Source organism: Procambarus clarkii, chromosome 87, assembly GCF_040958095.1.
Source record: "Procambarus clarkii isolate CNS0578487 chromosome 87, FALCON_Pclarkii_2.0, whole genome shotgun sequence".
NCBI lineage: Eukaryota > Metazoa > Arthropoda > Malacostraca > Decapoda > Cambaridae > Procambarus > Procambarus clarkii.
This window is the reverse complement of record NC_091236.1, coordinates 182647-199780: the sequence shown is the minus strand read 5'-3', so window position 1 is coordinate 199780 and position 17134 is coordinate 182647. Positions and strand designations below refer to the sequence as shown.

The following is a 17134-nucleotide window of genomic DNA, read 5'->3' as shown; positions in this document are numbered from 1 at the left end:
ACAACCAGTACCACCAACACCCAGTACCACCAACACCCAGTACCACCAACAACTAGTACCACCAACACCCAGTACCACCAACACCCAGTACCACCAACAACCAGTACCACCAACAACCAGTACCACCAACACCAAGTACCACCAACAACCAGTACCACCAACAACCAGTACCACCAACAACCAGTACCATCAACACCCAGTACCACCAACACCCAGTACCACCAACAACCAGTACCACCAACAACCAGTACCACCAACACCCAGTACCACCAACACCCAGTACCACCAACAACCAGTACCACCAACAACCAGTACCACCAACAACCAGTATCATCAACACCCAGTACCACCAACACCCAGTACCACCAACAACCAGTACCACTAACAACCAATACCACCAACACCCAGTACCACCAACACCCAGTACCACCAACACCCAGTACCACCAACAACCAGTACCACCAACAACCAGTACCACCAACACCCAGTACCACCAACAACCAGTACCACCAACACCCAGTACCACCAACACCCAGTACCACCAACAACCAGTACCACCAACAACCAGTACCACCAACAACCAGTACCACCAACATCCAGTACCACCAACAACCAGTACCACCAACACCCAGTTCCACCAACATCCAGTACCACCAACAACCAGTTCCACAATCTATCAACCATCTACCAACACTGCTTCGAACAACAGTTCTTTCTGTCTCGCACTAACTGCAAAAAAGATTATTGCAAATAAAAATATATCCTAATAATAACAATAATTAATAACATGAGTTCACATTTAAAAAAATTTGCTCTAAAACATTATATCATATCATTAATAAAACATTATTACCTCACATTTTATTGTCGTTTTTACAAATTCTCAAAACCCGTGGATAAAACGTAATTTAAAACGTAATTAAAAATCTTTAATTAAGTTTTTTATCACGTTATGAAAACGATAAAAAGTTTGCTGGGACGATATTGTGGTTGGGCAAGGTGGGGAAGTACTGGTAGTGTGAGTAACTTGTGGCTTGGCATGGTGGGGAAGTACTGGTAGTGTGAGTAACTTGTGGCTTGGCATGGTGGGGAAGTACTGGTAGTGTGAGTAACTTGTGGCTTGGCATGGTGGGGAAGTACTGGTAGTGTGAGTAACTTGTGGCTTGGCATGGTGGGGAAGTACTGGTAGTGTGAGTAACTTGTGGCTTGGCATGGTGGGGAAGTACTGGTAGTGTGAGTAACTTGTGGCTTGGCATGGTGGGGAAGTACTGGTAGTGTGAGTAACTTGTGGCTTGGCATGGTGGGGAAGTACTGGTAGTGTGAGTAACTTGTGGCTTGGCATGGTGGGGAAGTACTGGTAGTGTGAGTAACTTGTGGTTGGGCATGGTGGGGAAGTACTGGTAGTGTGAGTAACTTGTAGTTGGGCATGGTGGGGAAGTACTGGTAGTGTGAGTAACTTGTGGCTTGGCATGGTGGGGAAGTACTGGTAGTGTGAGTAACTTGTGGCTTGGCATGGTGGGGAAGTACTGGTAGTGTGAGTAACTTGTGGCTTGGCATGGTGGGGAAGTACTGGTAGAGTGAGTAACTTGTGGCTTGGCATGGTGGGGAAGTACTGGTAGTGTGAGTAACTTGTGGTTGGGCATGTTGGGGAAGTACTGGTAGTGTGAGTAACTTGTGGCTTGGCATGGTGGGGAAGTACTGGTAGTGTGAGTAACGTGGTGTTGTACAGTAAGGTGGGGAAGTACTGGTAGTACTCACCTAGTTGTACTCACCTAGTTGTGCTTGCGGGGGTTGAGCTCTGGCTCTTTGGTCCCGCCTCTCAACCGTCAATCAACAGGTGTACAGGTTCCTGAGCCTATTGGGCTCTATCATATCTACACTTGAGACTGTGTATGGAGTCAGCCTCCACCACGTCACTTCCTAATGCATTCCATTTGTCAACCACTCTGACACTAAAAATGTTCTTTCTAATATCTCTGTGGCTCATTTGGGCACTCAGTTTCCACATGTGTCCCCTAGTGCGTGTGCCCCTTGTGTTAAATAGCCTGTCTTTATCAACCCTGTCGATTCCCTTGAGAATCTTGAATGTGGTGATCATGTCCCCCTAACTCTTCTGTCTTCCAACGAAGTGAGGTTCAATTCCCGTAGTCTCTCCTCGTAGCTCATACCTCTTAGCTCGGGTACTAGTCTGGTGGCAAACCTTAGAACCTTTTTCAGTTTAGTCTTATGCTTGACTAGATATGGACTCCATGCTGGGGCTGCATACTCCAGGATTGGTCTTACATATGTGGTATATAATGTTCTGAAAGATTCCTTACACAAGTTTCTAAAGGCCGTTCTTATGTTAGCCAACCTGGCATATGCTGCTGATGTTATCCTCTTGATATGTGCTTCAGGGGACAGGTCTGGCGTGATATCAACCCCCAGGTCTTTCTCTCTCTCTCTGACTCTTGAAGTATTTCATCTCCCAAGTGATACCTTGTATCTGGTCTCCTGCTTCCTACCCCTATCTTCATTACATTACATTTGCTTGGGTTAAACTCTAACAGCCATTTGTTCGACCATTCCTACAGCTTGTCCAGGTCTTCTTGAAGCCTCAAGCTCTCCTCCTCTGTCTTAATCCTTCTCATAATTTTGGCGTCGTCAGCAAACATTGATCTAGTGTGATCATTGATCTGATATAGTGTGAGTAACGTGGTGTTCTCCGCAGCATGTGAGCATTCCGCCGAAGTGTCACTACATAAGCGCGTCGGAGATCCCAGGAGGAATGTTGAGCAAAAGGAAGGACCTATTTTGTGTGATGCGTTGTGCGCCTCAGCCATGGTGCATGTATGTGTACCAGAACGGTGAGTCCCTGGCACTGCTGCATGTATATGTACCAGAACGGTGAGTCCCTGGCACTGCTGCATGTATGTGTACCAGAACGGTGAGTCCCTGGCACTGCTGCATGTATGTGTACCAGAACGGTGAGTCCCTGGCACTTCTGCATGTATGTGTACCAGAACGGTGAGTCCCTGGCACTGCTGCATGTATATGTACAAGAACGGTGAGTCCCTGGCACTGCTGCATGTATGTGTACCAGAACGGTGAGTCCCTGGCACTGCTGCATGTATATGTACAAGAACGGTGAGTCCCTGGCACTGCTGCATGTATGTGTACCAGAACGGTGAGTCCCTGGCACTGCTGCATGTATATGTACAAGAACGGTGAGTCCCTGGCACTGCTGCATGTATGTGTACCAGAACGGTGAGTCCCTGGCACTGCTGCATGTATGTGTACCAGAACGGTGAGTCCCTGGCACTGCTGCATGTATGTGTACCAGAACGGTGAGTCCCTGGCACTGCTGCATGTATATGTACAAGAACGGTGAGTCATTGGTACTCCTATATGTATGTGAACCAAAAAGGTGAGTCGTGGCACTGCTGAACGTATTTGTACCAGAACGGTGAGTCCCTGGCACTACTGCATGTATGAGTAACAGAACAGTGTCCATGGCACTGATGCATGTATGTATACCAGAACGGTGAGTTCCTGGCACTGGTGCGTGTATATGTACCAGAACGGCGAGTCTCTGGTACTCTTGCATGTATGTGTACAGTAACAGTGCGTCCCTGGCACTACTTCATAAATGTGTTCCACAACAGTGAATCCCTGGCACTGTTTCATATATGTGTACCAGAAAGGTTAGTCACTGGCCATGCTTTATGAACATGAACCAGAATTTTTAGTTCCTGGCACTGATGCATGTGTGTGTACCAGAACGGGGCATCCCTGGCACTGATGCATGTGTGTGTACCAGAACGGGGCATCCCTGGCACTGATAAACGTATTTGTACCAGGAGAGTGTGTCCCTCTTCCGGTCGGCCGAGAGGACCTCACGCTGGACTTGTGATCCTGTGGTCCCGGGTTCGATCCCGGGCGCCGGCGAGAAACAATGGGCAGAGTTTCTTTCACCCTATGCCCCTGTTACCTAGCAGTAAAATAGGTACCTGGGTGTTAGTCAGCTGTCACGGGCTGCTTCCTGGGGGGCAGAGGCCTGGTCTAGGACCGGGCCGCGGGGACACTAAAAAGCCCCGAAATTACCTCAAGATAACCCTGGCACTTCTGCATGTAGGGATGCCACGACGGTGAGTCGATGGCACTTCTGCAGTTAGATGTACCAGAGCAGTGAGACCTTGGCACTGCTGCATGTGTGTGTGCCAGAAAGGAGAGTCTCTGGCACTGCTGCGTGTATATAGTAGAACAGTAGGTCCCTGACACTGCTGCGTGTATATATACGAGGGTTGTGTGCTCTGGCACTGTTGCATGTATATATACCAGAACGGTAAGTCTTTGGCACTGCTGCATGTATGTATGTATATATACCCGGAAGGTAAGTCTCCGGCATGTATGTGTACCAGAACGGGGAGTGACAGGCACTGCAGTATGTATGTTGTTACAGGGGAGTGGGCTTGGGGAGGAGAAGAAGAGGTTAGTCTGTCTAACTCACGTTACTTACTAAAGTCTGCCGGTCCCTAATACGAGGACCATACCGTGCCCACCACCGCAGGTCTCTGCTCCCACACACCTGGGTGCCAATGATCGCCCTGGGAATCCTTCAGTCGAACCACGGGGGAATCGCTACCAGCAATTCCAGCCTTGTCCCACGGAAGCGTGAAGGAAGACTCAGATTTACCCTAAAGATGTTGCTTCGTGGGCAACAGCATTTCCTCACCTGAGGAAATGCCCGCCGTAACAAAGGGGTCACAGTTCCCTGTCCACCTGTGACACTCAGCACCCACTAGGTCGCCAGCTGGGTTTATAACTCTGCACGTCAGCAGTGCAGTTCAGTGGTTACACTCTATGTTGCCTGGCAATGTTATGTGTTGCCACTCTTACAGTGTTGAATCAGGATTGCCAGACTCGGATACGTTTCAATAAAAATCAGTGTTACTCCAACTCTGCCACCCACTAGGATATTTCCATATGAAATAATACTGCTGGTATGTAAGTGGTGCTATAGTATCACTTGGTAATGCTCAAAGAGATATGGAGGGCGCACATAAACACGTCAGTAAAATTATATGAAGTTTATGAACGAAAACTATATTAAATATATGAAGAATAATACATGGGTGAATATATGAAATAGATGTTCTGGAGAATGTTGGCAGCTCTCCTCTCGCCGCCTCCGGCAACTCTGTCAGCTGGGCAAATTTAAATGGGAGACTCGCACCCTCTCTCGAGGGGAACAGCTTCATCAACGTCGTCCGCCGCTTCACCAACTGCCACGCCGTCCACACACTGTCTTCTCCAAACAGTAGAAAATACTGGCTGTCCTACAGCCTACTCTAATACTAATATAATAAGAAATATACTACTAATATATATATATATATATATATATATTAGTATATTTTGGTAGCAGTCTTTCCTGTAGACATATTTTATTAAATATGACCAAAAAAGTAAGATTAATAATTCTAACACGAATTTTCTCAATCTTTCGTACATTATGCTTCACTGTTGGAGGTAAATCAAAAATCACTTCTCCAAAATTCATTTTTATTTCTAGTCTGACGCGACACGGGCGCGTTTCGTAAAACTTATTACATTTTCAAAGACTTCACAAATACACAACTGATTAGAACTTGCGTTTCCCTGATTTTATATCTACATTTGAGTGAGGTGGGAAGGGTGATGTGGCATTACATTTGAGTAAGGTGGGAAGGATGATGTGGCATTAGAGGATATTAATAGGGTATTAAAAGTATCAACACAAGACAGAACACGAAACAATGGATATTGAATAGAAGTGTTTGTAGAAAGCCTATTGGTCCATATTTCTTGATGCTTCTATATTGGAGCGGAGTCTTGAGGTGGGTAGAATATAGTTGTGCAATAATTGGCTGTTGATTGCTGGTGTTGACTTCTTGATGTGTAGTGCCTCGCAAACGTCGAGCCGCCTGCTATCGCTGTATCTATCGATGATTTCTGTGTTGTTTACTAGGATTTCTCTGGCGATGGTTTGGTTATGGGAAGAGATTATATGTTCCTTAATGGAGCCCTGTTGTTTATGCATCGTTAAACGCCTAGAAAGAGATGTTGTTGTCTTGCCTATATACTGGGTTTTTTGGAGCTTACAGTCCCCAAGTGGGCATTTGAAGGCATAGACGACGTTAGTCTCTTTTAAAGCGTTCTGTTTCGTGTCTGGAGAGTTTCTCATGAGTAGGCTGGCCGTTTTTCTGGTTTTATAGTAAATCGTCAGTTGTATCCTCTGATTTTTGTCTGTAGGGATAACGTTTCTATTAACAATATCTTTCAGGACCCTTTCCTCTGTTTTATGAGCTGTTGAAAAGAAGTTCCTGTAAAATAGTCTAATAGGGGGTATAGGTGTTGTGTTAGTTGTCTCTTCGGAGGTTGCATGGCTTTTCACTTTCCTTCTTATGATGTCTTCGATGAAACCATTGGAGAAGCCGTTATTGACTAGAACCTGCCTTACCCTACAGAGTTCTTCGTCGACTTGCTTCCATTCTGAGCTGTGGCTGAGAGCACGGTCGACGTATGCGTTAACAACACTCCTCTTGTACCTGTCAGGGCAGTCGCTGTTGGCATTTAGGCACATTCCTATGTTTGTTTCCTTTGTGTAGACTGCAGTGTGGAAACCTCCGCCCTTTTCCATGACTGTTACATCTAGAAAAGGCAGCTTCCCATCCTTTTCCGTCTCGTAAGTGAAACGCAGCACGGAACTCTGCTCAAATGCCTCCTTCAGCTTCTGCAGATGTCTGACATCAGGTACCTGTGTAAAAATGTCGTCAACATACCTGCAGTATATGGCCGGTTTCAAGTTCATGTCGACTAAGACTTTTTGCTCGATGGTACCCATGTAGAAGTTTGCAAACAGGACACCTAGGGGAGAACCCATAGCGACCCCATCTACTTGCTTATACATGTGCCCATCCGGGCTCAAGAAGGGTGCCTCTTTAGTACAAGCTTGGAGTAGTTTCCTCAGAATACTTTCTGGCATGTCAAGAGGAGTACAGGCTGGATCACGATACACTCTGTCGGCTATCATTCCGATTGTCTCGTCCACAGGTACGTTGGTAAACAGCGATTCTACGTCCAACGACATGCCAGAAAGTATTCTGAGGAAACTACTCCAAGCTTGTACTAAAGAGGCACCCTTCTTGAGCCCGGATGGGCACATGTATAAGCAAGTAGATGGGGTCGCTATGGGTTCTCCCCTAGGTGTCCTGTTTGCAAACTTCTACATGGGTACCATCGAGCAAAAAGTCTTAGTCGACATGAACTTGAAACCGGCCATATACTGCAGGTATGTTGACGACATTTTTACACAGGTACCTGATGTCAGACATCTGCAGGAGCTGAAGGAGGCATTTGAGCAGAGTTCCGTGCTGCGTTTCACTTACGAGACGGAAAAGGATGGGAAGCTGCCTTTTCTAGATGTAACAGTCATGGAAAAGGGCGGAGGTTTCCACACTGCAGTCTACACAAAGGAAACAAACATAGGAATGTGCCTAAATGCCAACAGCGACTGCCCTGACAGGTACAAGAGGAGTGTTGTTAACGCATACGTCGACCGTGCTCTCAGCCACAGCTCAGAATGGAAGCAAGTCGACGAAGAACTCTGTAGGGTAAGGCAGGTTCTAGTCAATAACGGCTTCTCCAATGGTTTCATCGAAGACATCATAAGAAGGAAAGTGAAAAGCCATGCAACCTCCGAAGAGACAACTAACACAACACCTATACCCCCTATTAGACTATTTTACAGGAACTTCTTTTCAACAGCTCATAAAACAGAGGAAAGGGTCCTGAAAGATATTGTTAATAGAAACGTTATCCCTACAGACAAAAATCAGAGGATACAACTGACGATTTACTATAAAACCAGAAAAACGGCCAGCCTACTCATGAGAAACTCTCCAGACACGAAACAGAACGCTTTAAAAGAGACTAACGTCGTCTATGCCTTCAAATGCCCACTTGGGGACTGTAAGCTCCAAAAAACCCAGTATATAGGCAAGACAACAACATCTCTTTCTAGGCGTTTAACGATGCATAAACAACAGGGCTCCATTAAGGAACATATAATCTCTTCCCATAACCAAACCATCGCCAGAGAAATCCTAGTAAACAACACAGAAATCATCGATAGATACAGCGATAGCAGGCGGCTCGACGTTTGCGAGGCACTACACATCAAGAAGTCAACACCAGCAATCAACAGCCAATTATTGCACAACTATATTCTACCCACCTCAAGACTCCGCTCCAATATAGAAGCATCAAGAAATATGGACCAATAGGCTTTCTACAAACACTTCTATTCAATATCCATTGTTTCGTGTTCTGTCTTGTGTTGATACTTTTAATACCCTATTAATATCCTCTAATGCCACATCATCCTTCCCACCTTACTCAAATGTAATGCCACATCACCCTTCCCACCTCACTCAAATGTAGATATAAAATCAGGGAAACGCAAGTTCTAATCAGTTGTGTATTTGTGAAGTCTTTGAAAATGTAATAAGTTTTACGAAACGCGCCCGTGTCGCGTCAGACTAGAAATAAAAATGAATTTTGGAGAAGTGATTTTTGATTTACCTCCAACAGTGAAGCATAATGTACGAAAGATTGAGAAAATTCGTGTTAGAATTATTAATCTTACTTTTTCGGTCATATTTAATAAAATATATATATATATATATATATATATATATATATATATATATATATATATATATATATATATATATATATATATATATATATATGTCGTACCTAGTAGCCAGAACGCACTTCTCAGCCTACTTTGCAAGGCCCGATTTGCCTAATAAGCCAAGTTTTCCTGAATTAATATATTTTTTCTAATTTTTTTCTTATGAAATGATAAAGCTACCCATTTCATTATGTATGAGGTCAATTTTTTTTATTGGAGTTGAAATTAACGTAGATATATGACCGAACCTAACCAACCCTACCTAACCTAACCTAACCTATCTTTATAGGTTAGGTTCGGTTAGGTAGCCGAAAAAGTTACGTTAGGTTAGGTTAGGTAGGTTAGGTTGTCGAAAAACAATTAATTCATGAAAACTTGGCTTATTAGGCAAATCGGGCCTTGCATAGTAGGCTGAGAAGTGCGTTCTGGCTACTAGGTACGACATATATATATATATATATATATATATATATATATATATATATATATATATATATATATATATATATATATATATATATATAAATATATATATATATATATATATATATATATATATATATATATATATATATATATATATATATATATATATATATATATATATATATATATATATATATATATATATATATATATATATATATATATATATATATATCTACCGGCCTATCTAGCCTCGTCATCTAGGGGTATTGGGAAGGAAATAATGATCTACCTTAATCATTCCAGTTCACGACGCCTGTCCTCCGATGTTGTGAGGTTTTACGGTTCCCAAGTCGCTCCTCGGTGGTCCAGTGGCACGTTGCAGGTCCTCAGGTGTCGTGGAGAAATCGCCTCATAACCAAGCCACTCCCTTGAGTTCAGAATTTCCAAACTGGTCCAACCAGTGGCCACTGAACATGTCATCGTACATACACGCTCCTTCAACGAGATATTCTCTCTTGGATCTGGAAACGGTGTCTTCCCTCCATCAACCTCAGTAGATGTGACCCGGTCACTGCAAGACTGCACGTCATACCATGGGAGGGGGAGACGCACAGGCACCAAGCTTGCCCTCCTGAGTCGCTGTTCACCTGCTGTCGCCGACGAGGTTTTGGCCTTCTTTGCCCTCTAAACTCGACTTCCAGTGCTCCCCGGGAGTACACTGATCTTCTTCAATGATGGTAGACTACGATAGCTGCTCAAAATCCACTGAGCGAGGCTCCCAGAGTCGCCCACCTCGAGAGCTCACTGACTCACTTCTGCTCGCGTCCAAAGTCTATCCAACTCTGCTGAAGCGCCTCCGCCGCGCTGAGCCAGGCTTCCCGGTGACGTTACGGTGGACCTCGCCCAGCCGATCACCAGCCTGCTGGCGCCGTCCAAGTCTAGGCGCCAAAATGAAAGAGAGAGAGCCATCTTGTATGTACAAGGGGCATAACCCCCCCTTACCTACAAAACTTAAAAACAATAATCTCTCCATCAGTAAGTAATCAATTCAATCGCCTCATACATCAAAAGACTCCCTGCACATCGGGGTACCTGCAGGGTTAGTGGATATGACTCTTTACCCTGGCCTAGGGGAGAAATATGAGAGGGCACCGTAACAATGTGTAGCAGAACGGCGAGTCCCTGACACTGCTGCATGTATAAGTCCCAGAACAGCGAGTCCCTGACACTGCTGCATGTATAAGTCCCAGAACGGAGAGTTTCTGGCGCTGCTGCATGTATGTGTACCATAAAGGTGAGTGCCTGGCACTGCTACGTGTATGTGTACCAGATCGACCAGTCCCTGGCACTCCTGCATGTGTGTGTACGATAATGGTGAGTTACTTGCACTGCTACGTGTATGTGTACCAGAACGGTGAGTCTCTGGCACTGCTGTATGTATGTGTACCTTAACGGTGAGTCCTTGGAACTGTTGCATGTATGAGTACCATAATGATGAGTCTCTGCCACGGATGCATGTACATAAACTATAATAGTTAGTCCCTGGCACTGCTTTATGTATGTATACCGGAACGGTGAGTCACTGGCAATGTTTCATGTTTGTGTACCAGAGCGGAGAACCCCTGGCACTACTGCATGAATGCGTACCAGAACGGTAAGTCCCTGACACTCCTGCGTGTAAATATTCCAGAACGGTGATTCCCAGGCACTGTTGTGTTTAGGGGTGCCAGAACTAGGAGTCCATAGCACTGCTGCCTATATGTGTACCAGATGAGTGCGTCTCTGGCACTGCTGCGTGTAGGGGTGCCAGATCGGCGAGTCCCTAGCGCTGCTGCAATATTGTGCTCCAGAATTGTGAGTCCCGGGCACTGTTGCGGAATTGGTCCCAAAACATAGAGTCCATGGCACTGCTGCATATATGTGTACCAGAACGGTGAATCGCTGGCATTGCTGCATGTATGTACCAGAAAGGTGTTTCCCTGCCACTGCTTCAGATATGTGTACCAGAACGACGAGTCCCTGGCACTACTGCATGTATGTGTACCAGAACTGTGAGTCCCTGGCAATGATTTATGTATGTGAATCAGAACAGTGAGTCACTGGCACTGCTTCATATATAACAACCAGAAAGGTGAATCCCTGGCACTGCTGCATGTAAGTGTACTAGTAAGGGTGAGTCCTTGGCACTGCTGAACGCATATGCACCAGAAGAGTAAGTCCCTGGCACTGCTTTATGTATGTGTAAGAGAAGGGTGTATCTATGGCATTGATGAGTGTAGGGGTGCCAAATCAGTGATTCTCTTTCACTGTTGCTTGTATATGTACCAGAAGAGTAAATCCCTTGCACTGCTGCTTACTGTGTACCAGAACTCTAAGTCTCTGGCACTGTTGCGTCTACGGTTGCCAGAACGGGGAGTCTATGGCATTCTTGCATATATGTGTGTACAAGAACTGTTAGTCCCTGGCACTGCTGCATGTATGAGTACCATAAAGGTGAGTCCCTGGCACTGCTAAATGTATTTGTACCAGAACAGAAAGTTCCTGGCACTGATGCACGTAGGTGTACCAGAAGATTGTGTCTCTGGCACTGCTGCGTGTAGGGATTCCAGAACGGTGAGTCCTTGGCACAGCTGCACTTATGTGTACCAGAACTGTGAGTCCCTGGCACTGCTGCATGAATGTTTACCAGAGAGGTGAATTCCTGGCACTGATGCGTGTATGTGTACCAAAAAGGTGAGTCCCTGGCACTGTTGAGTGTATATGTACCAGATCAGTAAATCCCTGGCTCTACTGCATTTATGTGTTCCAGAACGATGCGTCCCCTGGCACTGTTGTGTTCAGGAGTACCAGAACGACGAGTCCCTGACACAGCTTCATGTATGTGTACCAAAACGGTGTGTCCCTGGCCCTACTGCATGCATGTGTACCAGAATCGTCAGTCCCTGGCACTGATGCATTTATTAGTGCCAGAACGGTGAGTCCGAGGCACTTCTTCATGTATGAGGACCAGAACTGTGAGTCCGTTGCACTTCTGCATATATGTGTTCCAGAACTGTCAGTCCCTGGCACTGCAGCATGTATGCGTAAAAGAACGGTGAGTCCCCTGGCACTGCTGAAAGTATGTGTACCATAACAGTGAGTCCCTGGAACTAACCGCATGAATATGTTCCAGAACTTCGAGTCCCAGGCACTGCTGAAGATATAGGTACCAGAGAGGTGAGTCCCTGGCACTGCTGCGTGAATGTGGACCAGAACGGTGTGTCTCTTGTACTGCTGCATGTACATGTTCCAGAAAGATGAGTCCCCGACACTACTGCATGTATGTATAAGAGAACGGTGTGTCACTGGCACTGCTGCGTGCGTGTGTACCAGAACAGTGAGTCCCTGGCACTGCTGCATTTATGTGTAATAGAACGGTGAATCCCAAGCACTAAATAACGCATGTGTTCCAGAACAATTAGTCCCTTGTGCTGCTGCATGTATGAGTGCGGTTGCATGAATGTGAACAAAATGAATAGTCTCTTGCAGTGTTCCTTGAATATGAACCAGAACGGTGAGTCCCTTACATTGATTCATTATTGAGTTCCAGAACTCTGAGTCCCTGGCGCTGCTGCGTTTAGAGGTGCCAGAACGGTGAGTAACTGGCACTGCTGCACATATGTGAACCTTAACGGTGAGTCGCTGTCAATGCTACGTGAATGTGGACCAGAACAGTGAGTTCCTGGTACTGCTGCACGTATGTGTACCAGAACGCTGAGTCCCTAGTACTGCTGCGTGTAAGTGTACCATAACCGTGAATACCTGACCTTTGGCAGGTATTGATACCAGAATGTTGAGTCCCTGGCACTGCTGCAGGTATGTGAATCAGAACGGTGAGTCCCTGTAACTTCTATGTGTGTATATGTACGAGAACGGGTAGCCCATTGCACTGCTGCATATATATGGGTACCAGAACTGTGAGTCCCTGGTATGGCTGCAGGTATGTTTTATATAGCATCGAGTCCCTAGCACTTCTGCAGGTATGCGTGCCAGAACACTGAGTCCCCCTGGCACTGCTCTATGTATGGTATCAGGGAGGTAGATTTGTTTGTAGAAAGAGCTGGTTACTGAACAAGACTGATACTTGTTTACAGACGAACAGAGACCCCAACCACTTCCTGATAAAAACACTCCTGCTGCCGTCAGTCGACCAGCAATGTACATTACAGTGCTAGCAATTAGTTTGGAGATCACCCTTTAAGCGTCTTGCTCCCGGAGAGGGGTTCAGCATCACCTTTGTTCAGGGGTGTGGTTCCAAACTGGCCTAGTTGTCATGAGTCGCACCCACTCGAGCCGCCGTGACTCCCCTACACTCTCCTTATTATGGGATGATCTCCCATAATAAGATGATTAACATATGATGATTAACTTCTCCCATACAAATCTGCAATTACATTTCCATGCCCTAATAAATGTTTTCCTAACAAAACATAAATAATAAACTTATATCCCAGCACTAAATCTTGCCCTCTGACGTTGCACTGCGCCAGTCCAACTGTGGTGGGTACTCCCCCATCTGGGTAAGTCCACGTCAAAATCAAGCACTAATGCGACTCTCGGGACTCTGCCCCTTCAATTGCCCACCGACCTCCAGCAAGGAAGGATATGCTGCTCCTCTCTCCAGCATGTCCTCTCCTGTCTTAATAAAATCTCTGCTGTCTTAATAAAATAACTACCCTACATCCCTACATCCCTACAAATATCTAATATCCCAGGCGCCGGCGAGAAACATTGGGCAGAGTTTCTTTCACCGTATGCCCCTGTTACCTAGCAGTAAAATAGGTACCTGGGTGTTAGTCAGCTGTCACGGGCTGCTTCCTGGGGGTGGAGGCCTGGTTGAGGACCGGGCCGCGGGGACACTAAAGCCCCGAAATCATCTCAAGATAACCTCAAGAAGAAGATACATAAGCATACGTTCTCGATGATCGCTCGGCACACAATAAAACACTGGTTATTATTCTATCAATTGATTAAATGATCTTACCGCAGAATTTGGGATGTGGGAGGGCTCACTCTGGCACTCCAAGATGGCATCACTTTCGGACGTCCAACAAAGTCACTTTAAGACTGCCTCACGCAGCTTTTCTCCTCCTGACATGAGCCCACAAAGTCGTCTGGCAGGCTCCACACAAATACCTGCTTATTCTCCTCCACTCGAGGATATAACACATTACAGTTCTTCACAAGCACGACCACCACTAGTCTTCAGGCCATCTCTAATATGTCCATAATCAGTGAGAAGTGGCGTACGTTGTGTCCTCGGTAGCTTCCTCATCAGTTATAACTATAGCCTTCAATCAAACACTTTATCCAGAACCGTATTCTTCTTTATTCCCAGGACACAGAGATGCACGTCCACTTCTGACGACTGTGGCGACTCAAGTAATGTTATATGTCCGCTAGCATCACGTCACGTCACAAAATGTCGACATTAATTTCCATCTAACTTTTACAATGTGCTCATCCTTTGATTGTAGGCTTTTAAGTCACTCATTGACATACATTTAATATTTTTCTTTCTCTGACTCTAAAGCTCTGGCCCGGTAAGCAGAATAACTCTCTGTTGGTAGACTCGCTTCACCAAGCTACCTGGGGTCATAAAAATCGGTACCAGAATGGCGAGTCTCTGGCACTGCTGCATGTATGTGTACCAGAACGGTGAGTCCCTGGCACTGCTGCATGTATGTGTGCCATAACATTGAGTTCTTGGCATTGCTGCACGTATGCATACCAGTAAAGTGAGTCCATAGCACTGTTACATGTATGTGTTCCAGAACGATCGGTCCCTGGCACTGTTGCAAGTATGTTGTGACATGTTTAGGTAGCACAGCTAATACCTGGCAGATGACAAAGGCTCTCTCACACTTTAAATAAAAAAGTAAAACAAAGTAAATAAAGCTGGTAAAGCCCATTGCATTGTGAAAGTTGCAGGAGTACACAAATAACATAAACAATTAAATACTTTACTTATAGTAGCTTTCATAACAAAAATATAATTCCTGAGACAAACTTGTCCGAAACTCATGAAAATAAACTTAATCATTACTCTAGAATGAGAAACAAAAGGGTGACTATTCACTATGAACACTACGCCACACGTTCATTATCATGCATAGTAGCAGGACCACATTGAGTAATGGAGGAGACGTGTAGAACCCGAGAGAGCACCAGGTGTAATCTGCTAGCTAGGTTGTTTTGTTATTTTTAGAATCAACTACTAGGAACAAAAAGTTCAAAGTAGCACGGGCCTTGGTGAGCCGGTAGTGGACTTACCCGGCACAGGAGCGGGGCTCCTGCACTTGGCCTAAAAATTCACTCCGAAAGGAAGAGCTTGGGATAGGAAAGTATGCCAAAACGAAGTCTCCTACATAAAAATGCCTTACTTTGGTATTTTCATCAAAATGTGCTTTCATTTTATGTTGAGATGTTCATAAGTTAGCACTGGCAAATTGATGTACTCATTCAAGAGTGTGTCTCAAGTTTTTAAGAAACTGAGACACATTAAGAGAATCACTGAAGGCGTTTAACGTTAGGGAGTCTTTAAATGCTTTGAGAGCGACTACATCACTTACGTGGATCTTTATATTTTTTTACTTGTTTTATTTTTTTTTTTTACCACCCTGCGATAGCGCAAGTGAGAGGTGGTTACATCTCAGGGCACTATTTTCAACACTGCCATGTCCACCTTCGGTAATTACGTGGATCTGCTGCATGGGCAACAGCTGGTCCTCCATAATTACTGCCCAGGCCTGTGCCCTGGAGAGGACACTCCAGCATCGCCTTGGCGATGGCTCTACACGGGAAGTGACAGTCACCGGTGATAAGCCTACCACTCAATTGGCGTAGAGTAAGGCGCCAGGGGTTGCTTCCGTCGGTGGGAGAAATCATCCGATTTCATAGGACAGCTACAGCCCGCCTCAAGCTGGGCAGCCCCCAGCCAATAAGGTGCTGTCCCGCCACGGTCCGCCTACTCCACTGGGTGTGTGGGGCTTAGGCCACAATCCAATAAGCGGATCGTCAACCCATGCACCAGGCAAAAGAAAACAAACACAGAGCCACCCAGCTCTCAAACTGGGCACATGGAATGTAAGTACCATGACACCGGGTCTCTCGGAAGATCTACTGGAAGTGAACGACGCCCGCAAGACAGCTGTGATCGACAATGAACTACGCAGGCTCCAGATGGACATAGTCGCCCTGTAGGAGACACGTCTGCCTGCAACCGGCAGAATACGGGAGAAGGACTTTACCTTCTTCTGGCAGGGCAAACCACCAGAAGAGGTAAGGGAGCATGGCGTTGGCTTTGCCATCAGGAACAGGTTGTTAGGGTCCATACAGCAGCAGGAATGGTCAGCCTCATCAATGCCTATGCACCAACACTGACCTCTACCGAAGCAAAGGACAAGTTCTATGATGACCTCGGCCTAGCTCTCAGAGACATACCTCAACAAGAGCCAGTCTTCCTCCTGGGAGATTTTAATGCAAGAGTTGGTGCTGATCACAGCTCTTGGCCTTCTTGCCTGGGCTAGTTTGGATTTAGGAAGATGAATGAGAGTGGGCAGCGCCTCCTGGAGTTCTGCTGCCATCATGATCTCTGCATCACCAATTCCTTCTTCGACACCAAGCCCCAGCAGAAGGTTTCCTGGAGACACCCCAGGTCTAAGCATTGGCACCAACTCAACCTGGTGCTTACAGGGCGGAGCAATCTGAGAAATGTCAAACTGACCCGCAGCTTCCAGAGCGCAGATTGCGACACCGACCACTCTCGTCGTTTGCAGAGTAAAGTTCCAGCCCCGGAAAATCCACAGAGCAAAGAAGGAGGGAAGACACAAGAAAACGGAAAACGTAAACAAGATCCGTGACCTTTACAAAGTGGAGGAATTCACTGCGGCGCTGGTAAATGCCCTTCTTGTACAACCCTGCGATAGCGCAAGTGAGAGGTGGTTA

At 45.8% G+C, this 17134-nt stretch overlaps 1 protein-coding gene across 1 annotated transcript in view; it reads left to right on the top strand.

Moving 5' to 3' along the window:
* Positions 1 to 17134, top strand: part of LOC123753771 (uncharacterized) — a 230397-nt gene that overhangs the window by 62249 nt on the left and 151014 nt on the right. Inside the window, exon 3 of the mRNA XM_069317199.1 lies at positions 2711 to 2846. Within this exon, the coding sequence (XP_069173300.1) occupies positions 2711 to 2846 (136 nt within the window). The remainder of the gene's footprint in view (positions 1 to 2710; positions 2847 to 17134) is intronic.